Source organism: Hippocampus guttulatus, chromosome 1 (genome assembly GCF_054856545.1).
Source record: "Hippocampus guttulatus isolate MCC_2025c chromosome 1, RoL_Hgut_1.0, whole genome shotgun sequence".
Taxonomy (NCBI): domain Eukaryota; kingdom Metazoa; phylum Chordata; class Actinopteri; order Syngnathiformes; family Syngnathidae; genus Hippocampus; species Hippocampus guttulatus.
The window spans coordinates 11,081,356-11,109,248 of record NC_141261.1 but is presented as its reverse complement, the minus strand read 5'-3'; the positions used below and the strand labels follow the sequence as shown (position 1 = coordinate 11,109,248).

Here is a 27,893-nt window from a genome sequence, read left to right as displayed (position 1 = left end):
TTCACAAGAAACATCTAATCTATGCTTGTAATTTTATCAAGACTTCCTTCCAATTTACCTTTTTTTTTTTGCCTTTTAGATTTTTTCTTTGACCGTTTTACAAAATCAAAAAATAGGCATAACTTTTTAAATTTGGCTATAAAATTGATGAATCAATGGCTGACTTTGAACCCTTTCAGGGACAGCGGTTACTACAGTGGACAGCTTTATCATGTTATCGGGTTACAGGTTATCATTATTGGCACATGAAAGGGTGAAAGACCAACATCTGAATGAGATAGGGACTAAAAAGTCAGTTGATGAATCAATCAAAGAATCAATTTGACCATAGTTCCATGCCACCTCTTTACCTGCGGAGGTAAGTCCTCCAGATCTCGCTGGGCTTGTCGAACTGGGGCCTCTTCAGAACTTGGCTCAGGTACTGGGCCACCTCCGAATTTTCGCCGGCCTGGCCGCCCTCCAGCTCCGTCTTCAGGTGCATGGCGTTGAAGAGTGCAGGGTTCACCTGTGCCATCTACAGTAAGAGACGCGGCTTAAAAAAACTCACGCTGGGCTCTTCAATATGCTCACCGTGGTGAGAAGAGTTTACACACAGCCGCACGCGTGCAAACGATTTGGCGAGAGGAGGAAAAGCGCAAACGGAATGACAAACATTCAGCTTTTTGCTTGAGTGCAGGCCAGGAACGTTTGCCAAGCGTCCTCGTGGGACTCACGGTTAACCCTTTAATGTGATGTGGAGGGGTTGGGGCGTGGGGGCGCTTGAAAAAGGCCCCAAAGCCAACCTGGCAAGCTTTTTAAGCTCTCTGGCTTCAATGGAAAGCGAGCACAAGTCCGTCTCGGAGCTAATAACGATGACATAGGGGAAATTGTATGCGAAAGGAGGTCTTGAACAGTTGCCCATGTGTAAAAAGAAATGAGGGTGGGGGGATGGGGGTGGGCTGACCTGTCATTATAGTGATTAGAGACATTGTCCATTTTAATCATCACAACACACGCACGCGAATGTAAATATCCACAGCCTAACATTTGAAGTTGCTAAAAAAAAAAGAGGGTACACCTCCCTCTTCCTTTCTACGGCGGCGTTTTAATCATATCATTTATAAACGGTGGATAAATGCAGAGCCAGACAGGGCAAGGAGAAGGAACATAAAGGGAGGGGAGAAAAAAAAAAAAAGGGCACCTCGGGTTCAAAACAGCTCATCAGAAAACAAACATGACGATATATCTGGCGTTGCAGCCAGCTACTACTTCATTATATTAATTTGTGTGAGGTGCGATGGAAATTACTCCGTGTGAAAAATGGCTGGAAAATTTAAATGATACAAACTCATCTTATTAGCGGCGAAACATTAAAAAACAAACAGGCCCCACCGTGTGCCGCTAATTTGTCTTGGGATGAAAGGGCTTTGATGGATGGATCTTACCTTATTCATAAGCGAGGATAAAAGAGATGCATTCCCCGGTACAGCATGTCCATTTGATTCATTACTACTGGAACAAAGAAAATGAACATTGTTTAGTAAAGATTTGCATGAGAACAGTAAATATTACTATTTATCACGCAAGGTGTGCCGGTCTAATGAAGATGAAAACACTGTCTTGTTAAAAAACAAACAAACAAAAAAAGACTGTGAGTTGAAGTTGAAGGTTTTACGCAAACATTCTCCTCAGACAAAAAAAAATCGAGACACGAAAGGATCGGAATAAATGGAGCGTTTCTGATAAACAATCTTGTCGGAAACTCTCGCTCGTGTTCAATCGGTCAGAGTTGTTCATTTCGTTGGCCTGATCCACATTTTGTGAAAAAAAAAAAAAAAAAAAGACACAGTATACCTGGTGTCTTTCTTGCTCAGGTCCAAACTGTGTTCTTGTGTGGAGTCTTGCAAGGCCCCCGAGTTGGCTTCCGCTGGTTCCTGTTTGACTTGAGCCAGATGAAACTGGCTGACTGGCACCGGCTGCCCGCTCCCTAACAATCAAGGGAGAAACAACAACGTTATTGTTGGTCAGCACTATTACCCTGTGACGAGATCCATTCTGACTTCTGTCCCGGCCCCAAAAGAGAACTCGGAGTGATAATTATTGTGAAATTATGTCAGGCCGTCAAGCCTTTTAAATGGTGATTGAGAGGCGGGCGATATGAGGGAAAAAAACTCCCTTTTCTGCAGCCCTTGTCACAACTCATTTGCCGGGCTGCCTCTTAACTGGTCATTAAGTGAGATGCTAATGCTGAGGGAAAGTGGCAGCCTCAGATTGGACACCCCCCTCTACCCCCCACCCCCACACACACACCCCTCCCCTCCCTATCCGGTTCCTCGTTGGCCTGGCGACGCGCTGCAGCCAATACTGTACCGCCGAGCGTACCCACGAGGAACAGGGGTGTTATGACGGTCAGATTGGAGATGACAGCCAATCAGAACGGTTCAAACAAAGCGACCTCCTGCTCCCGTTCTGATCCAAATAGGTTATTTGGAAGATTCGGCGAAGGAGGAGTACGCAAATTTTCAGTGGCACTCAGTTGAATGCAAATCTCTGCCAAGGCCACAGAAAGTATCACGAAGACCAACACCAAAATCGAGCCACGATTTCTTCACCTAAAATACAGAGAAAAATACCAAAATTCTGCGTCAGCGTATTTTTTCAAGAGCCACACCGGGACTTTATTGGTTCTTCTTTCATCAAACCACACGCCCTTCTCAAATTTCCGTGGAAAATGGTTCAGTCAACACCATTTCCTCAAACAGTTGCCTGCACTGTCGTTAACTTGTAAGTGTCTCTCTCTTAAAATAGACACGCACTTTTTTCCCCCCCCTCCCTGAGGAAACCCACTTGTTCACACACTTGCATTTAAGAATGAATGGCTGGGCACATTTCATCTCTTGCGCTAACCAAAACAGCAGCCCAAACCAAAGCATTAGCCAAAGCCTTAGCCAGTCTCTGATGATAAATGATGACAATTTTTTTGAGGCAAAATATTCACAATATTTCATTTTTTAAAAATAGGATTTTGAAAATAGTTTGTAAAAATAATGTCCGACCTCATGAATGGAGCCACTATAGGAGGAAATGTGAACACTAGCAAATAAAAAATAAATAAATAAATAAATGAAAGGAAATTATAACCCCCTTGGTGGTGGTCATAAACAAAGACCAAAGGGACAACGTAAGGCAGAAACGTTGACAGGAAGATGAACCCTCTCCTCCAAATCCCATGGGATTGAAATATTAATTTGTCCGGGGGCCATGCGGGGAAGCCGAGGTTTTTGGGAGACAATAAGTGGTGTTTTATCCGCAAAAACGGGAGCACACACACACTTAAGACACCGAAAACATCAGAACACCGGCAGGGTTTGGACTCTGGTTAGGAATTGGGGCTTGCGTTGAGGGATTGTGACAGGCAAGGTCATGGGCAGCCAAGTGTGTGCCCTTGGCCTCATCCTGGTAAGGCCGGTCTCCCTTTTATTTATTTATTTTTACTGCTAGGGAGAAAACAAGAACAAACGTACGTGAGGTGGGAGGGTGGACATAGCCATGATGCCCCCCCCCCCACCACCACCACCCCACACCCCCTCTCCCTCCTCCTATTGGTGCTGCTACAAGATGACCCAGAGACATATCAGGCAGAATAGAAGTAGAAAGGCCAGTCTTGGGCCTTGTCAGCTAAAAGCTCGGAGACGGGCAAAGTGTCAATGTCAGTTGGGCTTGACAATGGCCGTGGTTTGAGGGGATTGTTGGTGAGCGTTGGGCGGCGCTCAAAAAAAAAAAAATGCAGTCAGAATGTTTCAACTGCTTTGAGGTCATCAAGGCTCACAAAGTCCAGCCTTCCCCACCCCCAACTTGATCACACCACGCACAAAATTAACGAGCCGGCCTTGTCACCGACAATTAAATCAGCCCAAATGAGAGGCGACTTTCGAGAGGAGCCATTCGCTATGTGATCAACACATGATCGCCAGGCAGATGAAAGAATTCTTTCAAATTCTCAGAGGATACATTGACTGTTTAGGGTGGATGAAAGTGCAAACATCTCTTGTTCTGTTTCAAATCATTACAGTGTTTTTTTTTTCTTTCCCAAAGAGGGAGTACAAATGAGTTTGACTCAAAGCAGCTTCTTTCTGGAAATTATCCAGGAATAATGTATCGCCATGTAATTGCGCTGGATGAGATACGGAGCTTGCGAAAGATCATTTGTACGGTGTGTCTAATTAGTAAAGCTTTCATATGCTCGAATCTCTGGGCAAAACACGCAGGGGTAAATTAGAGAGGGACATTAATTAAAAACTGCGAAAGTAAAAGAAAAAAAAGGCTCACTGTCTTATTTAAAGGCAACATTGAAGAGGCTCAATGAAACTGGCCACAAGAACATTGACTTTTTTTGTGTGTGTGAAATAGAAGCAAAAACCACTTCCTCCAGTATTTAAGCCCCCTCGCCACGCTCCCCCTAAAATATAGAAAAAAATCACACATTGATGAGAAAAATACGAGAAACAAAACCACAGCTAACACCCCCATCCTGTGTCTACACTTTTAACCTTACAATAGACGTTATACCTAGATGCTAAACAGCAGAAAAATGTGAGCTGATGCCTCACACAAGGCCACGGGGGGGGGGGGGGGTGATGGCACCATCTGTGGAGGCTCCGCCCTCAGCAGGGGCCCCTTCTAAGCAATTGCGACTACCTGCTAGAAGCACAGAGGTGGAGCTCAGCCTGACAGCCTGGGCTCGGCTCGGCTCAGCCCCCCCCCCCCACAATAATCTCTCGGGGAGCACCACCAGGAACTGTAATCCTTCCCAGTCTCAACATCCGGACGCGCTCTCCCTTGCAGCCCCAATCTCTATCATGCACCCCACCTGGTGTAGCTCAGCACAGGAGGTCCCACTGCGAGCACGTTTAAAACCCGCGCTGTGCGGTTCTTTATCAATTAAACTCTTTAACTTGCTTTTTATTTTCATTTTCGTGGGCTTGGTTGAGCACAATATGATCGACACAAACACGGCAATTACCTCTCAAAGTGTATGTGGATTTTGTTTATGCTAAATAGATGGTGATATGTTTTTGTGGGAATTTCCAAAAGCGTGTCTTTGCTGATGCGTGCAAGTGTGTCTGTGATCTTGTATTAATGGAAGGAGGAAAATCTCTCAGCTGTCATTTCTGCTTGGTTGATTTTTGTTGTATTTTTTTTCCCCGAGAATTCAGTTTGCATGGAGCTCACAGAAAAACAAGAGGGTTTTTTTGTTCTTGTTTTTTTTTCCCCCCTCCGCTTAATTTGATTCCACCTCCATTTGCTATGTGAACGGGCGCAGACAGACACAGATAAGAGGCCTGTTGATGAGGAACCACCTCAACCACCACCACGTAGGCCCCGGGAGCTGGCCCACACGCCTTTCGCCAAGCGCCACAAAAGACTTTTTACAGCGTCTACTCGGCTCTGTCAACGCATTTATCTCCAAATGCACGATGGGTATCTCACTAACCATCATCAACACAACAACAACGAGCCCAGAGCAGAAGCAGGGTTCCCACTCTTCCACTTGCTTTTTATTTATGGACCTTTTTAGGACTTTATAGGGCTAATTTAGCCATTTTTAAGGACTTTTTCTCAATTTAGCCGTGGATTCAGCAATGTGCGGGCTGAGCAGATCAACAATATGCAGGCTGAGCAGAAAGCCACATATCACTGAGCTGGTGCTAAAATCATTGCTGCTAAAGGTAGGGCACATTTTTATTTTTAGGGGCAATCAGCTAACCCTTTATTTGACATATTGTATGTCAAATTTACATTTTCCTACCTGTATTACAGGTAGGAAAATAAAAAATACTTAAATTCATTTTCAAATAAAGTACACTAAGAAAAATAAAAAATATAAAACTTCAATTTATTTTTAAATAAAAATACATTTTTAAGGATTTTTATTGATTTCAGAAGCTTTCCGTGAAAATTAAGGACAATTAAGTACATAATTTTACAATTTCTATTTTTATGGATTTTTATGAACTTTAAGGACCCGTGGGAACCCTGAGAGGAAATGCTTCTGACCCCAGCGTAGTACTCCTGTGGAGATGGTTTCGTTTGAATTCAATCATTATCCAGCAGGGGATACACACAGGAGTGCCTTGATGCCTACAAATGGACTCTGACTCTTATTACAGCGTTCAAGTCAATTTTGGGGTCACTAATTTTGGGGATTTGTGATTGCGCAGCCAACCGTCGTTGATGTGACTGACCTGCATCTGGTCCGTTGGAAGGCTTCAGAGCAGCAGCAGCCAGCCTGGCCATCATGGGCGATATCAGACCTTTGCTGGCTGAGATCTTCTCCATGATGGAGGAGGTGGAGAAGGAGGTCGGGGTGGACGCCATGGTGCCGTCCGCCCCCGCCGTAGAGCAGCCTTGGGTCAGCGAGTCGGTGGACATGGAATGGCCACCAGATGAGACGGCGGATAACAGGCCGGCAGCATGCGGAGGAGGCTGGACAGGCAACCTGGGTATGAGTGGGTAGAAGGGGCTGGAAGCAGCCATGGTGCTGTTGGACAGAGAGAGGGCCACCGGCATGTTGCTGGGCAAGGCCTGGGACAGCAGGCTGGACATACGCTGGCCCACACTGGGCAGCGCGGGCGTCGGCTTGAGGGCGTGGCCCACCGATGAGGAGGAGGAGACAGCAGTAGTGGGTGTGGCCATGAGGTGGGATACAGTGGTGGACTGCTGGGTGGTTGGCGAGGCACTCAGACTTGAGTTCTTGCTGCTGATGGCCGAGAAGTCCATCAGGTCGTCGTTGCTCGATTCCTCCGGCTCGTCTTTTGGGGCCAGGAAGGTGGAAGAGAGGCCCATGACGCCGGAGGAGCGGATGTGCCGGCGCTCATGTTTGCGCTTGTGGGAGGTCATCTGGCTGGTGGAGGTGAAGGTGAACCCGCAGCCCGAGCGGATGCAGTGGAAGTGGTTGGTCGCTTTGCTGTACACGCAGCCCTCGTACTTGCACTCCTCGTACTTGTAGTACTTCTTGAAGCCATCTTTGGCATAGGCGTCATCCTTGATGTGGTAGCTCTTGTGCTTCTCGATATCACACTTGTTCTTGAAGGTGAACGTGCAGCCGGGGCGCCTGACAGGAAAAGGGGTGTAAAGAGAGACTTCAACGTTCTGTTACGTTCAGTAACCATCATGGAGGGGTGGTCAAAGAGGCAACTCAGTGACCGCTGACTGACACGCCGCCGCCACCTGGCAGTGGGAGACATTCCATGATAGTTTGCTGTGGGCAAACCGTGGGCCTCCGCAGATGTGTTTGTTTATCATTTGCCAGAGAGCGACTCTCCTTGCATCTCGTACACCATTGCATGCAAGTTAAACACCGTAGGACAGGGTGATTGCTTAAAGACTCAACAAAATCCGTGATTTGTTTCTAACTATTATACACGTTTGAAAATAATTGCTGGAAACGTGAAAAGTCCGAGACATACTGTATGTCGAACTCGTTTTGGGAGTATTAAAATGGTACCGCGATATAAGTACTTGAGCGCTTCCATTCGAATCTCCGATTATCCAACGCAATTGCGACGTGCGGTTAGCTAGCATGTGTCCACCCTGAAAATGCATCTTCCCTTTGGATAGTCTGCAAGTGTGGCACTAAGTGAGCACATTTCACGAAGAGTGGGGAAGGGAGGGTGTGGGGTGGGGGGGTCATTTATTGTTTTTATTTTTGGAGTCCAACCTGACAGCCAGCATGTGGACCAGAGATTAGGGCTAGCGTGGTTGCCTCGTGGTAGCAGCGTGGATAAAACCCACAACAATCTGCAGGGATATAGGCCAGCCAGGGAGGTTTGAAGTGGATATATTTTCAGGGCTCAACTGTAAGGATGTGTAGTGATATGAAAGATGCTCGATGACGTAGGATCCATTTTGTTTTTTTCAGGTTGCAGTCAGGGTATTTGATTGACAGTTGACACGTGTTCACACGCCCACAGCGTTTGAGAGTGGAGACGATTAGATTTTCAGGACTTTTGAAGCTTCGTTTTACAGATTTGTTTTTTTTTTTGTTTTCTTTAAAAATCAATTTAACTGTTAAAGTCACAAGATGACGTTTGACTCCAGTCCAGTAGGTGGTGAAAATGTACACGACAGAGCCAAAAACTAAAACAAAAGAAGATGAATTTAATCTATTTTCAAGTGGCACCAAAAAACGGATAAGGTATTTATAACAGGCATTTAAAAACACACACACACACACACACACACACACACACACACACACACACACACACACACACACACACACACACACACACACACACACACACACACACACACACACACACACACACACACAAACACACAAACACACACACACAACACAGTTTAGCACAAACTTATTTCTGCGAGGTTATGTCATGTTAGTGTCAAGAAAGATAAAGAAGAATAAAAACCCAAAATCTAGGTGGATTTGATTCAACGTCACCTGCAATGGAAATGCGTCGTCTTCTGGCCATAAAACTGGCACCCGACAGTGCCGCAGTCCTCAGTGGCACGGAACCTCTGGAAGCCATCATTGATCAGCTGGGCGTTCTTTTTGTGGAAATTTTCGTGCGTCATGACATCCGAGGTGCTGGTGTACACCTTGCTGCAGCCCACCTGCCGAGCAGAGACAAAGAGCGACCCGCAGGATTTCCGTTTGTGAGGGGAGTCAAGAAAAAGGAAGTTCTCGGTGCGGTTAAGAAAACGGCCGAGAAATGGTTCTCCTGTTCGACACTTAATTTGTGGTTTGCCATTGAAAGCCGTGCTGCTTTCACGAAGTGAGTGACGCCTACAACTACAGTACTTTCCTGTCACATTTGGGGGGCTGAGGGCACCACAAACTTACTGTAACACTCTTTCAAGAGGGAGAGAGTGGAACAGAATGGTCTCAAGTTGAACCCTGGGGGCTAATAGGGCCGGCGATTATGTTGGAATTAAAAACAGCAAACATACAGTACATCATCCTTGGTGTTTGTCGCCCATGCAAAATGGCAAACTTCTCCATGTCAGGTCAAACAATGGAAAAAAAAATGCCTCTTTGTATTTTCCTCCCTAAATCAGGCAGATACATCTGTAGCTTGACAGAACTGTTAAAACAAAATCTGGAATGTCAATAACAATGACATTGTTAAAAAAAAAAAAAAAAAATCTATCTCAAGCACATCCTCCACCGTCAGGGAATGCTAAAAGCAAAATGACACGGTGAAATTAAGCAGATGTACTCCAAAAAATTAAACAAATCCAGACGGGTGAATAATCTTGAACCGTCTGCCCGGTACTAAAACATGAAGAATGTGCACATTTACATAAACACCTGAGTGAATTTCATCCACGCCAATTAAGGAGCGAGGGAACAAGGAGGTGGGGAGCAACTGCCTTGTGTGTATACGTGCGCCAATTGGAATCTTTTTTTTTTCTTTTTGCTATTCGCTTGAAAAGACATTCTTTCAGATGCTTCTATGTGGATGGAAAAGAGTGCGGGGGTTTCCTTTTGTTGTTGAAGTGAGCGACTCATTGCTTTCAACGAGATGACACGTTTTACCTTTGCTACCCTATTTTAACTCTTTTGATGTTGGGCGGCGTGCGGTGGGTGTCTTAAAGCTTCTGCGGCAGAAAACGCAAAAGTGACATCAGGACATGACGTTGAAACGAGAATGTCACGGTATCTACATGCTGCATGAGACAAACACCAGCTCTATATTTAGCTGTCAAGTCCCTCATTTCCATCAACACGATTTCTCCAAAAAAAAAAAAGACCCGAAATAAAGTCTTTTGTACAAAATCCTACTGAGCTCCTCCTTTGATGCCGGTCTTGAGCAAGAAAGAAAGTAAGGCGATGGACTCATATACGCTGTACATTTATACATACCAACTTGAAACTGTATTTAGTTAAGTTCTAAAGCAATCCTCTCTTCGGAAATATTGAGTGTGCATTTGCATTAAATGGATTGCCATTAAAAAAAAAAAAGAATAATAATAACAATAATTTTCATCATTTTGATTTGACATAAATGATGTCAAATTACAGTGGTACCTCTACTTACGAACGTCTCTTCATACAACATTTTGAAGTTACAAAATGCCTCAACAGGAAAATATTGCCTCTTGTTATGAAACAAATTTCAAGATAAGAAAGGTAAAAATACAGTATGGCCTGCTAATCGCATCTCCGAGTTTCTGCAACATACTTATAGCTGCTCTGCCATTGGCTATTACCTAGCATCATCCTGGCATCCCATTGGCTAAGAGGGACCTCTACCGTATGTGTCTATGTGTGTCGATAGCTAGATCTGTGTCTATGCAGCGTCCTCGTCATTTGCCCCTCAGGCGTTACGTTAGTTTTCCTCGAAAAAATGTTCACCAGTCGGGCAATCGCTCACTATGCTGTTTGCCTTGGACATTTTCGAGGGATTGTTAAAAGCCGACAAAAACAAACGTCCTTGGATCGGTTCTTTACAAAACGCCAGGCCAAAATCACTTCTGAGAGAGAACATGAACTAAAGAGGGCTACAAACGATGAGGACACAGTTAAAAGTTAAATGACCCTCATTTTTAGTCGTTACTCGATTCTTTGTTTTTTACATTATGCACAACTCTCATTTATTGTTCAATAATCTAAATGTAACATGTATTTGTTACATATTTTGATGCATTTTTATGCTTTCGGAAACATTTATGTCTGAATTTGGGGGGGGGGGGGGGGGTTGGAACGGATTAGGGCATTTAAATGGAAAACGTGTCTCTGCTTCCAAAATGTTCTAGTTGAGAAATTTCTTCCAGAACCAATTAATTTCATAAGTAGAGGTACCATTGTACAGGCATATCTCATGTTGTAAACGTACAGTTGATTCAAACGCTCATGCAAATCTACCAGGAGCCTTCATAATTCTGCAAAAGGTTGTCAAGGATATGAACACATTTTAAAACGTAACAAAACATCAATGGAAAAAAAACAATATCTTATAAACTTTTTTTTCCTGATGTCATCCCGCCCCCCAAAAAATAAAAAATAAATAGAATAAAATACACGGTCAACAAATACAAGTTGACTCTTGGACTGCGTTTGGGTAATATTGGTTTAACTGCAGATGGCAAGGCCAAACAAGACTTTGCAAGGATGTGCAAACATGTGTATCGTGTTTGCAGGCGTGTACTTGTTGTTGAGATGTACCTGCATGCAGTGGTAATGAGTACTTTTGCCATTGAGGTGGCAGCCATGGTAGTAGACGCTGCAGTCATCCAGGGGGCTGAAACGCATGAAACCGTGCTGCAGGGAATTATCCCTCTTCTTGTGCATGTTGTAGTGCCTGATCACATCCTGCTTACTGGTAAACCTCTGCAATGGAACGAGGAGGGGGGTGGGGATAGGGTGTGGGAGGTTTGTAAAGCAACAGGTTAGTGTTTATTTACACCAGGCACAGAATCAGCAACATGTCACTTTATCTCGGCGGAAACAGCAGCTGCAGCACGAAGTGGCCACTTGGCATTTGAGGGATGGGGCCTGGGTGGGTGGGTGGCGGGGGGGGGGGGGGGGGGCACCTCAAAAGACGTTTTTTTTTCCCTCTACGTGTGTCTCTCCAAATACAGGCAACCCATATGCTCACCCTGGGTCAGAAGGGGCTTCCGCATGTTACGTTTGCCTGCTGAGTTTGTTTCCCGTTACTCAAAATGTCCCCTCAATTAAATGCACAATCACTAGATTCATGTGGACATCATGCATTTTTAACTTCGATTCATTTATCTTTTTTAAATGGCCGTCGGGCCTCATTCACCTGTACTTTTCACAACTTATTACTGAGGTCTTATCTTAGCAATAACTGCATTTTGTGCCATACAGAACAGATTAAGCCGTACCAAGGACTTAAAAAAACACTTAATTAAAAACGATTCAACTGATGATTCTGATTTTAGACAAACACATTGGATATTTCTTGTAAAGTTAAAAAAAAAAAAGACAAATGAACAAGCCCAGCCACCAAAAGGATTTTTTCTTTCCCTTTCAATTTGCAGAGATAAGGTTTCACGTTCAATTGCTGAAAGTGGAATTTCAATTTATGAACACTTGCTTCTGCTGTCGTTTACGATGAGTGCACGCGCTAAGAGACCTCACATCTAAAATGACTAAATAAATAATCCCTCCCACATGCAGCAGTTAGAGAGCAGAAAAGTGACTCCTCAGAGACCCGCCGCAACCAAATCTGCTGTAATTGGCCTTAAGCTGATGTAACAGAAACTGTAACGGGAGACGTGCAAATCAATGAGACACTTCTGTCTTCAATCCATATTCATCTCCAGTTGAGGGGAAAAACATCAGAAAGAAGTGTTTTGAAAAGCAACTAATTGCTCTACAAAAGTAGACTAATTGCTTTGTGTTGTGTGTTCCACTCGAGCACAAAATGCATTTAAAAAAAAGCGCCTCTTAGTCACTCTTGGCCCATTTCCACCTTTTTTTTTTGACTGAAAAAGCAAAGACTTCATTAGGATTCTTATTATTCAGCTCTTTGACAATGTTCCTGGGGGAAGGAGGCAGGTGGGGGCTCGCACGTTTTAGCGTCAGTCCAATGTGGACCGGAAGATGAGTGGAAAAGCAGTCTCGGTACATTCGATCCATCAAGGCGTCCAAAATAGGCCATGGAGAGAGCTGACTGGGAAAAAAGATCTCATTTTCAGTCGAGTGGTGATGAAGGTTGGGAGTCACTTGCTACAATTTATTTTAGGATTCCCACTAGTGTGGCAAGATGCACGCACCGTCCCTCATGTACAAGCCCATGAAAGGAGAATGTCAAGACTCAGCCAATCGGCCAGAGGCTGGCAGTGGGATAATATTCCAGGAGCGTGTGTCATGTAACATTTCAAGAGTTATCACTTCGAAAGGGACTGCACATCATGTGCTTTTTTTTTTTCTTTCCTTTTCAGGGAATTGACACCCACAGTGCCACGCAGAAAATATTTGCCCGGGAGCAGCGGAGTAACGCGGGGCCCAAGCATGGAAATTGCCGTGATAACCCGAACTAACACTCTAAATGATGACATGAAATGATTTTCCTTTGTGTTTCTCCCAGAGTACATCTCATCAAACCGTGACGCCGGAACCTGAAAACTTGGGCCTTTCACGCTTTCCACCTCTTAACCGATATTTACAGAGAGCTAATCTTTTCCGAACAGCGGCCAAGAGGAGAAAGAGGTGCGACACTGCTCAATGATGAATATTGCTAAATAAATAACATATTTAAAGCACGGAACAGCAATAGCCAGAGGACGCTTGCAAACGAAAACAATGTTGTGTTTGGAAAACCACAGGCTAACAAACTTATTCTTAGTTAAAATGTGTCAGGATGTTATGAATAATGAAGAGGTGACGCATCACATTGTTTGTCGAGCCACATCTCCCTTTTCTTCGCATGACGCAACAACATTTTTATAGAAACGGCAATTTGATTCGAGAGTTACGCTCAGTTCTTGAAACTCTGAAAATGTTGCGCCGTTATTTCTGTCAGGTGAGAGAGAGAGAGAGAGCAGCATTGTTTCCGTGTTCAGCAGACAGTAAACGTGTCATTGAGTGCTGTTCAAAAAGTGATAAATTACTCACGCTCACCTGGTAGTTACACTCAGGGTCCATGCAGTGGTAGTGCTCCCTGTACTGGTAGGCACAGTGCACATGGCCACAATGTTGACTTCCGGAAAACCTGAAATATAAAAAAGACAGGCATGAAAAAAAAAAATTGGGAACTGAGAAAAAGAGCGGTGAGTCTTTTTCAAGACTTATACCAACAATCCAGGAATTCAGTGGGAATTTTGAATAAAACTCATTCATTATATTGTGGTGTATGCATACACAATTTGGGCCCCAATTTTGGGGTGCTCGTGCGCTCGGAATAAAAACGTGCATAACTTCATTTTAATGCCAGTGCGAGTCGAGTCTTGCATGTTTGGGGCCGTGTTGCGCCTGTTTGTACGTTCCAGCGCGCTGAGTTGCCTCGCCCCTGACTCATCTGACAATTTGGTAACAGATTGCAGTGTGCGTTCCGCATAAAAACGGGTGCATTGTCATTTACGTGCCGGGGGCAATTGTCTTTAGTTCAGCTTGTTTGTGAATGCTGCGCATCTGCAAATTTAGTTACAAAAATTACACTACATTTTGGACTCGCAAAAACCAAGTCTAACTTGTAGCGCTGGAGCGATTTTGATCAAGGTGCAGGCAGAAAATCTGGGGGCTCCGTGTATATATATGGTGGACATTACGATATTTCATTTGCAAATATGACACCAGCATGGGGCAATCTCAAATCACCGTAGCAGTCAATTCACTGTGCTGTGTTTCATGACAATCGTGAACATATTAAAAATATTTTGACAGAACCCCCAACACCCAGCACTATTGTGAGGGAAAGGGAGATGTCAAGAGTCACAATCGAGGGTGCAAGGCAGTCTCTAATTGCCCATGTCACATGCAGGGCTGACGACATCATCGGCAAGGGGAGAGCTTGCAGTTTACCTGCGAATGTCATGCAGGGACCCCAGCGAGTCTATTTCTGATTCTGTGATATCAATCACGGCGTCCTTGTGCAAACTGTGCCTACGACCGCCCTGATTTTGAGGCAAATGAGGGATGCCGGTCGCTTTGGCCGGAAATGGACTATTACCATCCCACAGGGGTGGCCCAGTGGCGCAAATGCCCCATTCGGGCCCATTCTACCGGCGTCAAGTCTTGCAAAATACCAAACGAAAGAAAACTCAACCAGTTGCACGCAGTTCGACTGCACTTTGCGCTAGACTTGCGCTCGGAACGTAAATAGGGCCGTTTATGTTGGAACTGTACTACCAGCAACACCAGCATTGCAAAACCAATACTTTGGTGATTTGGAAATACCTTCTATTCACATCTTGTAGTCCTCCGAAACATTTATCCATGTTCTTAACCACATTGCACGAAACTCTAAATTAAAGAGAGGAACTTGGATGGCAACTCTACTTGGATAAACTGGCTGAAAACAGAATTTAGTATTCCCCATTTTCCATTTTGGGGTTGAAATTGAATTGTGATATATGACACACTGAACACTATCCTTGAAGAGAAATGGAATTGTCTCCGCTTGGGTATCTCCAATAAAGTTCAATAATGATGCATTTCGACACTAAATTATAAGGCAAATAAAAAATAATGAGAATCATGAAAAGAGCAAAAATAATTATATTGTGTGGGGGGCCACAGAGTTGAAAATGATTATTTTCTACTGAGATGATTGTGCATTACAGTAAATTCAATTGTATCCCATTTTCAAAGTTGTGGTTTGTCTTAAAACAAAGGCCACAGTGAAAATACTCACATGTGACGTGGGGTTTGCTGGCAGATTAATTTTATGTGCAATTTGCCTAGCCACAATCCACAAAAATAGATCAAAAGAAGACTTATTCTTAGTTAAAATGTGTCAGGATGTTATGAATAATGAAGAGGTGACGCATCACATTGTTTGTCGAGCCACTATGTGGAAAATAAAATGTAATGTGTACCGTATGCAAAATGCAAGTCGACTTGTCGTGGCGATGGAGCTTGCGCCGAGCCATTGAGTTGAGGCTCGACCAACAGACCGTGAGATGCGCGATGTTTGCTTCCTGATTCCAACAGCAAGGTTTGGTTTGTTTATTGAACATAAAACATATACAGTAATAATTTGACAGAAAATAAGGTAAATAAAATAGTAAAAAAGGAAGAAATCAGTCTTCATTCAACACAGTTATTGGTGAGTTGCTTCAAAGCAGAATGTCATTGCACGAGGAGGAAAGCCAACGTGCATTTTTAAACCTAAATGGTGTGCTTTTAACGAAACGCGGGCCAAGACCTCTGCACTTGGACCCCTTACATGATTTGTAATGTTATTTTTGTTGCATGATTGACCCCCCCCCCCCTACCCCAAACCCCTCCCCTATCCCACCTCCCCTGAGGAGGCTCAGGAAGGGTCTTCTATTTAGGACAGCTGTGTGACAATAAAGCCTATCAAAGAGCCTGTCAACAGTGAAAGCAGGCGCAATAAAACAGGTGAGCGACTTTTCAAAGGCATGACGCTCAACTCACCTTCAAAGTAGCGCCGCTCACAGCCCCGCTCCGTACACCGCTGCGACAATTTACCAGGCTGTCACACCAATTCCAGCCAAATTATCTCCATTTATTGCCAACGCAGCCGCAAGACACACTTATTACGCACACCGAAGCCCCCTGATGCTTTATGCCTCGACGCTGTGAAAATCTTTGTCAAATCAATGTCATTATCGTATTATTTTGGAGGAAAACCTCTTATATTATGAGAGATAGAAACATCATGCTGCTTTTTTTTCTTTTTTTTTTTTTAAACTACAAACCTTTCCCTTCATCATCCTCTTGTGTAGTGCGGTGCTGGATAGGGAAAGGCCGCTGCTGCCTGCTACAGTACAGCAACTTTATGGCACTGATTATAAGCCAGACGATGATGACTGTTAAAATCCTCCAATTACCAGTGAAAACACACAAATAAACATTGCACCGCTGCTGCCAAGAACTCCATCTGCTAGTGCAAGAGGAGAGGAGGGAGTGTGCGTTTGTGTGTGTGTGTGTGTGTGTTTGCATGTGTTTGGGGGGGAATGATGGGGACTAAGTAATATTTCCCCCCCATCTTGCTTTCTGTTTTTTCCTTGTTCAGATTATCCCAGAGCTGCATTTACAGATCACTTTGCAGAGTTCATTAAGCTAATTGAACGCCATATCCACTACTCTTTCCCCACCCCCCCTTTTTTTTTTAAGTTGGATGCATGCGTGTGAAAGTGGATTTGCGCCTGGAAGATGGCAGAAGTAAATCGAGGAGGGGGTTTAAAAAGCAATAAAGCCAACACATGTCTCAAACATTTGTGTGCTTTCTATACACTCCTCGTTTGCGCGCATACATCCTTATGAACACACAGAGCCCCCCTGAGACGGCGGCCCACCCCTCCGCTCATTGCCCAGCTGTATCACTTTGCCTCTGGACAATTCCCACTTGCCGCGTCGAGGGGCCTAATGGGCCGCCGCTATTCAGCTGCAGATTAAATATTAATATCGCCACGATGCAGAGATTGCAGCGCATCTCCAGTTACAATGGAGAGACACAGATCAAAAGTGCCGAGGCAATTCGTGGCTGCATGAAAGCGGGAGGGAAAACTGCGACTAAAGTCAACCGGGGAAGCCTCAAACATTTTGTGGTGAGACGATTCAATAACTTTTTCATTTTATTTTTTTTAACAAGAATTGGGTGCAAACACATGCACAAAACCGGTTTTAGCACTTGCGTGTGCTCATGAGCTCCAAGGAGGCGCCTCCCCCGCTCCCACCTCCCTCTCTGTGCTACATTTGCCCTTTTATGAGCTCTCCTTTCCCATTTTTCCATCTCTCCTTTCTCTTTCCCTCCAACCCAACCCGACACGGAAATTGAAACTGTATCTGAGCTTATCTGCAGCCTCCCCGTGCATCAACTGCCGAGATGTTTAGACAAATTTTATGCATTATGCAGTGCAAATATCAAAACAGTTCTTGGCAGTGCCAGCAGAAGCCTCATTAAAAATTCCTTAATTAAATCTTCTTGTGAAATGTAATCAGTCCAAGGAAGAGGTTTTGTGCGTGTCCGTGTGTGTGCTTGCGTGTGTGTGTCAGTGCCAAGGCTTTGATTTGTGCCCTTCATGTTATGGCTTGGAGAAGTAATCATTAACGCCAAAGCCACTTCGGCTTTTCAAATGTTGCTTTTCTTTCTTTCTTTTTTTTTTTCTTTTTTCGAGGGCATAAACAAACAAGTGATAATCACCTTTGAGCTGCAGCTCGAAATGAATCCGCTAAAAATGGTGGTGGGTGGTCAGGCATTGTTCTGAGGCTATCGAGAGACACCTCTCCATCCATGATTTGCTCTTTTTTAATAAAAAAATTAGTAACTAATTGACTCATACAATAAATAGCAGACCGAACAAAAAGCCTGACATTCGTATCTTCTGTGTCAGTCATTGACAGAACACAGAACGATCACAATCGTTTTGATCTTGATCTGTAGCACAACAAACATCTTGGACTTTATTTCGTATGTGTTTCTGCGGCCTCAATTACAACACACATCCATGTTAACTTGCTGTGTGACTGTAGAGGTATTGTTTTATTGCCAGGGGAATATTTGCCTTCTAATCCAAAGGTGGCACAATGCAATCATATGCTCTCCGCAAACAAACTTGCTGGTAACAATCAGCTAACGCGGAAATTAGCAACGTGTTGTTGCACTTTGATACACTTTGTACATTCTGTACGCTTCTTTTTATTCCTTCTATTAAAATTCTCGACAACACGCTTTTGTAAACGTGTTGTAAAAAGGCAGTTTGTGCAATCGCCATTCTCTCTCCGGTCGAACTCCATTCTTGTATACTACAGTACGTCGAAGACAAAGCTCGTCGAGAGGGACCGTGATGCAGGCGCTGATAATATAAAGGGCAAACGCTCCACTGTTTGTGTTAGCATTGCACCGCTTACAATGATATGTTCTATGCGTCCCCAACTCGTCTAAAACGGCATTATGACTGAAAATGACATCACGGTGCCTAAGGGCTCGGCTTGCAAATGTCACATGACCAAACACAGAAAACAGGTGAGCCGTTGACCGTCGTCCCTTTCAGTCGACCACAAGTGGCAAAATGGCCGCCCCGCCCTGAAATCGATAAAATGGGTGGATTTTGCTGCTTCATTCATATTCCACCATATGCGATATCAACCGGAATGCCGTGTTTGGACTAGTGAGGCTGCATAGAACATATTTTGGAAAAAAAATGTTTGTCTTCCCCTTAGAAATTCAGGGATGAGAGTGGCCAGTGACGAAAAAAATCTGAAAATGAGCCGGGGGTCTGACGCACTTTAGCTTCGTCACGAGTCTCCATAACATTCAGCATTTTGTTTAATACAGACTACATACACGAGTAATTTCAATACACGACAAAACCATTCAGAATTCGCGGGAAAGGGGTTTAGGAATGCGAACACGGATTGGTTGTGATTCTGCATTTGCCGATATAGCGACCAATCACAACAAGTAAGACATGGGTTTTAACCCATATCCGAAGTAAAGACAAACTAACGCTTCGCGAGAAAAAAACGGTATTCAAAATGGATGCTTGCAAACATTACGAGTCTGCCGAAGACAAGTAAGTCCGGCAGCCCAGAAATAACACCAAACCCTATCCCCCCCACCCCTAAAACTTTCTTAATGGATTTGGAACAATATAAAAAAGGTCCATTTTGACTGGAAAAAAGCGGAATTCCGCCAAAATGCGGAAAAATCTCACCCCTGAAAATTACAGTTGGACTAAGGTGCATGAATCTCAAACGTAAGTTTAAGTTGAATTAACCCGACAATTCGTTTTTGTCCGAGGCCATGTAAAATGAAAGCTTGTGTTTTGGCACACGCACTCTGGAAATGTATTCAAACATTTACAGTCACAGGCACAATCAAGCCATTTCTTTTTCATTACCCTTCATCCCGCTCGCCACATAAATTGAAGCCTTGCTTAATCAATTCACTGCACACGGAGCATCTTCATAACAGAATCTAGTTACAGCGCTGAATAAAACACCATCAGTGGAAGGGGGAATGCTTTGTCTCTGTTTGGATGCATTGTTTCATCGGTGCTTAGCATGGCCCGTTGACGGATTTGCATACCTGGCGATGTATTTCTGGTAGAGGTTGACGTCGTCGCTGGCAGGTTTATCTGGTGGCAGGCCATTCCTAACGCCACGGGAAACACAAAAGGGACAGGATTAATGGCAGGTGTGGGCTGCCTGTTGTTAATAAACACAAAGTGACACAATATTTACTTGCGGAAACTTTGGACTATCAATTCACATTTTCTCGTGGCAGAGCAGCATTTTCCTGCGCCGTATGAATCAGAGATGGAAGGAGCACACATTTGATGCATGGCCTTTCAGCCAATGGAAGGAGAAATGCAGGAGCAAAAAGGACATTAATCTTTTATGGGGGTGTTTTGGTGAGTGCTTATATGCAAAACTGGATAATGGGCTGGTGGAAGAAAATTCTATTCTCCTTATGGGACCGTACAGATATCCAGCTGATTCAACTTTGAATGGATTTCAACGAATGCTATTTTTTTTTTCTTCACCTGAGATAAGATTCACTTGACTATCTGAAGGATGACAGTTATAATGCAGTTTTGGTCGCCCCCTCAGCTGCAGCATTTAGTTCCATGTGAAGCTCCACATGGGGAATGACCTGAGGTTAATCTGGCCCAGAGGGGAAGACGTCCTGCCAGACCATGTCTCACACTAAACGGGTCAGTTAGCCAAGCTTGTAGCTCAAGTGAGCCACAATCCAATGCGACCAAGGCCAGACCCTGAGGGAGAAGCGCCTGAGGGCTCTTGAACGCTGCCTTTGATAGCTCTCACCTAACCGGGAACAAGATCAAAACTAATCAAACAGCGGTTTGGTACCAGTGGTGCGGACAAGCCTACCTCTTGTTCACTTGCTTTTAAAGTGCACGACTCAGACGTTGTTGCACGTGCCCCTGTGACTCGCCGCTAGGTTAGCCGCGACTCCAAAGTAATTAAAGGGAGGGTTGTTACACCCGAGCCAAAATGAACCGAGTCAGTCACTTTGCGATGACTGTGCCAAATCAGTCTCCAATGGGCCTGAACGGCGAGTAAACACTTCATGTGCCTTCGCAACTCATCATGTCGCCGTCCTATTGGGCTCCATGCACTATTTCACACCACAGTGCTGTTGGCTTCCGCAGAGGTAATTACCTTTACGTTGGGCAAACTGGCTCGCTATAGCAGTCTGTGAGCTCACAGGAGCTTCGAGCTGATCCTTTGAGGGGCAATAAATGTAACCGAGCTTCCAACATTTATGCTACACCATGTGTGTTATTTCAAAACCTTGAAAAAAGAAAATCAATAACAATTAGGTGGTCGACTGGTAAGCGTGTCGGCCGCTTGGTGCAGAGGTGCAGGGTTCGATTCCGGTTCCGGCCTTCCTATGTGGAGTTTGCATGTTCTCCCCGAGCCTGTGTGGGTTTTCTCTGGGTACTCTGGTTTCCTCCCACATTCCAAAAACATGCGTGGCAGGTTAATGAAACATTCTAAAATTGTCTTTAGGTCTGAATGTGAGCGCAAATGGTTGTTTGTCTTTGTGTGCCCTGAGATTGCCTGGCAACCGGTTCAGGGTGTCCCCCGCCTACTACCCGAAGACAGCTGCGATAGGCTCCAGCGACCCTTGTGAGGATAAGCGGGTCAGAAAATGAATGGATGGGTGGAAAAACTCTTAGGTGGGTGCATTGTTCATGTTATTTTACTCCTCACCTAAGGTCGGCGGTAAGATTTGCGTAGCATGTTCTTGTGGTTCTTGTGGTTCCGACACATACAACAAGTTCCATGAACTGTATACATGCTGTAATGTTTTGATTTCTAAATATTTGAAATGTGTTTTTTAAAGCTGTTCCAATGCATTTGACTTTCTGGAGTGTCACTTCTTGTGATTGACTGAATGGTCAGCTACAGTACATCCACGGAATACAAGCCAGCTGGGATATCTTTCCACCATCTCATGACCTTTTTCAAGGGTAAGCCGTATAGAAAAGGAAGAGTAGTAAGACACATTCAAGTAAAGGGGAAACGTGTGAGCAGACTTACTTAACGGAGGACACAGTGCCAGTGGTGATGGAGTCCGTTTTGGAAAAGCTGGACTTCAGGTAGTCAGATGTGGTGAAGCTTATATGGCCCGTCTGGTCCACGGCGAGTCCCGGTGCAATGCTGGCCCCAGCCGCGCCCATGGCGGGGACACCGGGAGCTCCCGGGTTCCCCGGCGCAGTTGCAAGAATATTGGGCATCAGCGAGCCTTCGGGATTTCCTGGCATCATCTTTTGCATTGTTCTGATGTCATACTTGGAAGGGCGCCCACCTTTACCAGTCTTAAAGGCAATGGCCCCGCCCATGTCAGGGCTGCCGTCACCCGGTTTAAAAAGGTTCAGGAACTTGACGTTCTCCAGGTCATATTTGGAGGGTCGTTTAAAAGCATTACCATTGGGCTGTATACTCTCACCCATTTTCAGTTTCTGAATGAAGAAGTCATATTTGGAGGCCCGGGAGGCCATGTTCTGCAAGTGAGAGGGATTCGATGGCTGTGCGGAAACCAGTGGAGCTCCTCCTTGCTGCTTGTGATCCAAACCGGTGGGGTAGATCTGAGCTTCGGCCGCCGGGAGGCCGCCAGAGGTCTGGAGCATGGTTGGACTTTTGTCTTGGGAGACTTTTGAATTGAGGTCATCTGGTTTGGGTGGGGAAGCATGCATGGGCCAAGGCAGGGTCTCACCAGCTTTTAACTTTCGGATGTACTCTTCATACTTGGAGAAGCGGGCTCGGCGAGAGGCCTCTTCGCTACTGAGGGACGAGGGGTCTGAGGTAGCGGCTTTGAGCTTCTCAAAGCTGAGCTTCTTGTTCAGCTCATCCCGCATATGATGGTCATCATAGCCAAACATTCCCAAAAACTCATTCATGGTGTTGGCTGCATAGTCTCGGAGGGCAGACGCTTCTCCTGAAACATTAGAAAAATCATATTTGATGGGTAAAACCTGTTTTTACTTTACTTCATTTTACATCCCTGAAACCATGTTTTGAAAGACCGTGACCCAAGACCTGAAAAGTACACGTGAGATAACATGACAAATATCAGTAAAAACACATGCAAATATGATTTCTTGAACAAAGATCGACTTGGCAAACAGGGTCACAACATTTCTTTGTGTATTTTGTTCTCATTTGACAAACAGTCAACAGGCAGTCTGAGGGAGCGCCTTACCAGTTTTGGTTTTGCGTTACGCTGCTGCAAAATTTGCAGGTTGACTTGATCGAGCAAATGTTTAACACAAACCTCGGAGATTTATTTATTTTTAATCGTCTTATTGAGTTCTGATTTCGTCTCCCTTTAATTAATTCACGATAGACTGAAAACACAACTGCGCAAGTAGATGGGAAAAGTGATTCAAATCTGATGTATGAAATCTCAAATGGCAAGATGGCTCCTAAAAATCCATCCATCCATCCATCAATTTTCTGTTCCGCTTTATCCTCACAAGGGTCGCGGGGGTGCTGGAGCCTATCCCAGCCGTCTTCGGGCAGTAGGCGGGGGACACCCTGAACCGGTCGCCAGCCAATCGCAGGGCACAGAGAAACGATCATCCCTCTGCGCTCCGTCTCACACCTCGGGACAATTTAGAGTGTTCAATCAGCCTGTCATACATGTTTTTGGAATGCGGAATGAAACCGGAGTACCCGCAGAAAACCCACGCAGGCCCGCGCAGAACATGCAAACTCCACACAGGAAGGCCGGAGCCGAGATCCAACCCACGACCTCTGTACTGTGAGGTCAACGCGCTCACCACTGGCTCACCGGGCCGCCCGCTTCTAAAAATAACGACAAAATATACTTCCAACTTGTGAATCTGTCAACAAAGTAGTGTTGAATTAATTGTGCATGAGAAGCGAGCCTGTTGTTATTTGACAATATAGAGTGGTGTTTATTACTTTAATCAGTTATATTAGAGTCAACATCTGCACTTGTTTACTTATTTATTTATTTTATGCACAATTTTAACATCCCCCTTTCCCTCAAAAAGTCACTCACATGTTTGGTGTTATCTAAAAAAAGAACAGCGTGTTCATCAGCTACAGGAACAACTACATAGTCGATGGTGATTCCTTCAGGCAGCATTCTCCACATCCCTCCATACAATGGTGCGTAACTTTTCGTAAAATGTTTTGCTGCAAAGTTCTCATGACTACCCATTAACCATTGAAAAAAAAAAAGTGCTTTATTGCTTTTTCGGCCGCTGAGCGCACTTAAGCTGGTCAGAGGTAATACCGCCTACCACTCGAGTAATTAATACACAAATATTTCAGCTCCTGTCTCCAATTTCTCGGTTATTGCTAAATGAGTTGCTGTGCTCTGCTTTTCACGTCTCCTGAGCAGCATGTAAAATAATCCCCAAATTTCCACCCACTGCTTTGGGGTCGCTCTTCTGCGCGGCGGATCAGGCTGAAAGAGTATCCGCTGGATCGAAAAAAGCCCATGAAACATTTAAGAGGAATGGTTGAACGAATCAGCTGGCCGTAGACAATTCCATCAAATGTTTTTACATAAACTGAAACTGGGGAGGCCTCATGTTGCCCTGTCGCCTTTTCTCTTTATTTTTTACCTTTGCGGGGATAACAGACTGACAGCATTTGAATGCGCTTCAATCCACATCCGGGTACGAAACCTTCACAACGGGTGGGACGGTCTTGAGAATGTTTAAATGGACTTTGGTGCTGCTGTGAATTTCTTTTCAGGTCATTTCAGGATGCAATGGATCAAAAATCTCTGAAGCACTGGTGTCAAACTCAAGACCCGTGGGCCAGATCGGGCCCACCAGGTCATTTTAGGTGGCCCGCAAAAGCAAATCACGTGTGTCAACTTGCTAAAATCTGTGAAATGTCAAATTGTCAAATAAGGTTGAGATTTTGCAATAATTGTGTTGCCCTGTTTACACTCATTTGAACAGTAATTATTTTCTTAATTAATTATATCAAACAAACTTTTACGATTGGCTTGACTGATTTCAAAACTAGTAATCTCGTAATTTGTTGTATACAAGTAACAATTTTGTGGTTTCACTGTCATAACGGCCCTCCGAGGGAAGATGTAACTCCAAATTGGCCCTGCAACTAAAATTAGTTTGACACCCCTGCTCTAAAGTTAGGGTACACCGGCGCCTGCCGTTTAAACGACACAACATGGCACTCCATTGGACGACTCGAGGTATAATGAAAAAGCCTATCGCCAAATTGCCAATTTGAAAATTAAATATATATGATAATCACTCATGTAAACATTGACCCTGGTATGATTAATCCATATTGACTTTGAGTAACGTCCTCTTTTTACATCAGCGCGAGTATTGTATAAAAGGGGGGGGGGGGAAAATCGCTATATGTAATTTGCGGTGGTGCAAATATGCTTTTTACAAGTATTTGATGTACTCGCGGTATTATCGACATCCCGTGAAAGAAGAAAAAAAGTGCAAGGAGTGTATTTAAAGAGGGAGCAGTGTGACCATGCTATCAGTGCAAGGCATATGATGTTGGCTTGCAAGGATTAGGGCTGCCATGCACAGAAGATAACCTTTCTTTTCTTTTTTCTTTTTTTAAACACAGGGCAAATGACTTTTCCTGCTCAAGCTCTATCAGGCTGCTTCTCACTGACATTTAAGGTTCTATTGATCCCTTCGAATGTGAACATAACGGGAATCTTCATTCATTCATTTTCTTTTAGCCGCTGGATGCTCTTTTTTTTTGGCGTCCCTGGAAAATCTTCCCTCTCTGCAACAAGGCCCAGACCTGCCTTGTCTATATTGGAGAGAATTAGGCCACATTTTACCCTCGCAGATATGATAGCAGACGGGGCATTATAGCTCCTTTAGGCAAGCCAAATATGGGCATCAGTGTGGCATAGCCAGTCTGCAAACGGGAAGAGAGGCAGAGGTGTCGCTGATGATAAAGGTGCACACTAGTGGCTATATATGGACTAATCTGGAGTCGGAACATTAGCAGCCGTGTCACTTTGGAATCATACCTGCACAATGTAAACTGGTGCCTTAAAACAGAAATTGATTTTTTTCCCCACAGCATTACATGAAATGTTTACTGTCTTAAAATAACAAAATGTCACATATTGAGATTTTAAATTTGAATTGCACTGGTCAGCAGCAAATTTGAATCCGATTTGACTTTATGCGTCACAAAACGTATTTTTGTTGACGACTTAAAAATTTTTTTTCCAGCACATAAGGCGATTTTTGATGTTATAGTTTTTTAAGTTCGACCTTGAAAACCTTACGCGATACTGATTTTACTATGTGTTGCAAATCATCGCTGTGACATTTCAGAAATAAAATTCCACCTGTTACTGAACCTAAACCTTAATTTAAAAAATGCTACTAAATGTACCGTATTATTATGTGGGTGTTGCCACACCCACAGTTCTCACTCTGCCCACCTCCAGCCGTATTCTTGGTCCATATGAGCATTTTTTTTTCCTGTCGACTGACATATACGGACGGGGTCTCTCTTCCGACATCTAAATTATCTTGAAAATTATTCGGGAGTTTTGCTCTGATAGGAAATCCCGCGCGATGCCTCAGCGTGCGGAGTTAAATGTTTTGAAGGTCGCAGTTTCTCTCACTGATCTTGCGATGTTTGTTAATTACATTGTCACTGATGTTGTGCGAGATAATTAAGCCACTATGTTTATATGCATAATTATGTGCACTGCGCATCAGCCTTTGAACGGCAGCGGAGAAGGGGGAGAAAGAGAGAGAGAGAGAGAGAGAGAGGGAGAAGGAAAATAAATGTTTTAATTGTGTGCTGAGCAGAAACACAGAAGTCGAGATGCCCTACTTACAATCAACAAAGAGGAATTCGGAAGGAAACAAAATGAAGTGTCGCAGTCGCGGGACAATCGTGGAGGCAAGTGAACTTGTGGGCCTTCTGTGCGGCGTTGAACGTATTTAGTCATAAGATGACAGACAATGAGAAGAAGAATATCAAAATGAAAAGCATAGATTTTTTTTTCCCCTGAGAAGTTCCCACCCTGGATTGCTGCTTTTTTTTTTTGGGTTAATAAATACTGCGTGTCTAAAAAATGTGGCCTTTTATCTTCAATTTAGTTTTCGACTCTGCAATATGATTTTTTTAATGAGTGCTGTCGATATCAAATATATTTGGAATAAATTATTCCACCATGTAATTATTCCATTGATTAATGAAATAAGTTTTTAATGGCAATTTTAGTTTGCATTAAAGTGTATTACAAAACTATCCCCCCCCCCCCATGGCTGTTTAGGAAACCAATTATTGTTGTTTATTTGGTATTGTGAAGTGTTTAAAAAAATAAAGCAACAATTAAGCAAACAGACAAGAGGCAGTGATAATGTATTCACCAAATTTCTGAAACTGATTCAGGCGCTGGTTCACTCAATGTTGCCCAAAGTAAAAGCGGATGTTTGCAAATGTCTTATTTTGATTTACTCAGTCTTTCATGAAAGACGACAGAAATCGGAGAATACTTATTGTAAAGGGGCCAAAATCAGAGGATGTGGAAAACAATACGTCAAATAATGACTCTAAATGGTTATTCGATGAATAAAATTGTTGTCGATTAACTTAACAATCGATTAGTTGTTGATTAGTCGATTCATTATGACACATCTAGAATCCCGCTCAAACTCGGTGTTCAACCTTAAATTTGAACAAAATTATGTCCAAAACGCGACCTGGTATCAGTTTACTTGTCTAGCTTACATTTACTGATTACTAAACGTACTACCGGTATATGGAAAAAGTCTTTTTAGCCAGGGATCAGATCGATTACAGCATTTCTCCCGTGTATCTTTTTTTGGGGAGTAATTTAATGGGAGGACCAAGGATGATCTGTTTTTATGATTATTCACGATCCCTTGGTAGATAATAATGCTTGCGGAGCACCGAGAAGCTGATGGTGCAGCAGTGGCTAACTTCAGTGAGCTAAGGGACAATCAAAGACTCAATATGTAATCCGGAGTGTAATATGAAGCTTAGCCCGGCCCCGCCATGTGCTCTTGCCTTCGCACAGCTGCTACAACTGCCGGGCTTTGTAAGCCAACCCCATTTATGAAGTTCTTCATGCAGTTTAGCACACACTGACAAGTTCCTATGTCTGCCCTCCGGCACGCCAGTCGAATCCGTCTTTAGCGTAATAATGTCAGCGACTATTCATAATGCAACTCTAGAGTGTCTCTCTCTCCAATAATGGGCACACTTAAGCTTATGTGCATTTGGCAAT

At 44.0% G+C, this 27,893-nt stretch overlaps 1 protein-coding gene across 9 annotated transcripts in view; it reads right to left on the bottom strand.

Moving 5' to 3' along the window:
- casz1 (castor zinc finger 1) overlaps positions 1-27,893 on the bottom strand; it is a 197,447-nt gene that overhangs the window by 17,006 nt on the left and 152,548 nt on the right. For 5 of the 9 annotated variants that reach the window (XM_086109352.1, XM_086109362.1, XM_086109345.1 and 2 more), the window contains 9 exons: positions 21,674-22,571; positions 19,692-19,757; positions 13,589-13,685; positions 11,171-11,335; positions 8,444-8,616; positions 6,225-7,093; positions 1,834-1,966; positions 1,425-1,491; positions 351-514 (listed from right to left, as the gene is read on the bottom strand). In XM_086109352.1, the coding sequence (XP_085965478.1) occupies positions 351-514; positions 1,425-1,491; positions 1,834-1,966; positions 6,225-7,093; positions 8,444-8,616; positions 11,171-11,335; positions 13,589-13,685; positions 19,692-19,757; positions 21,674-22,571 (2,632 nt within the window). The remainder of the gene's footprint in view (positions 1-350; positions 515-1,424; positions 1,492-1,833; positions 1,967-6,224; positions 7,094-8,443; positions 8,617-11,170; positions 11,336-13,588; positions 13,686-19,691; positions 19,758-21,673; positions 22,572-27,893) is intronic. The other 4 variants (XM_086109340.1, XM_086109377.1, XM_086109321.1 and 1 more) reach the window with 3 other exon arrangements.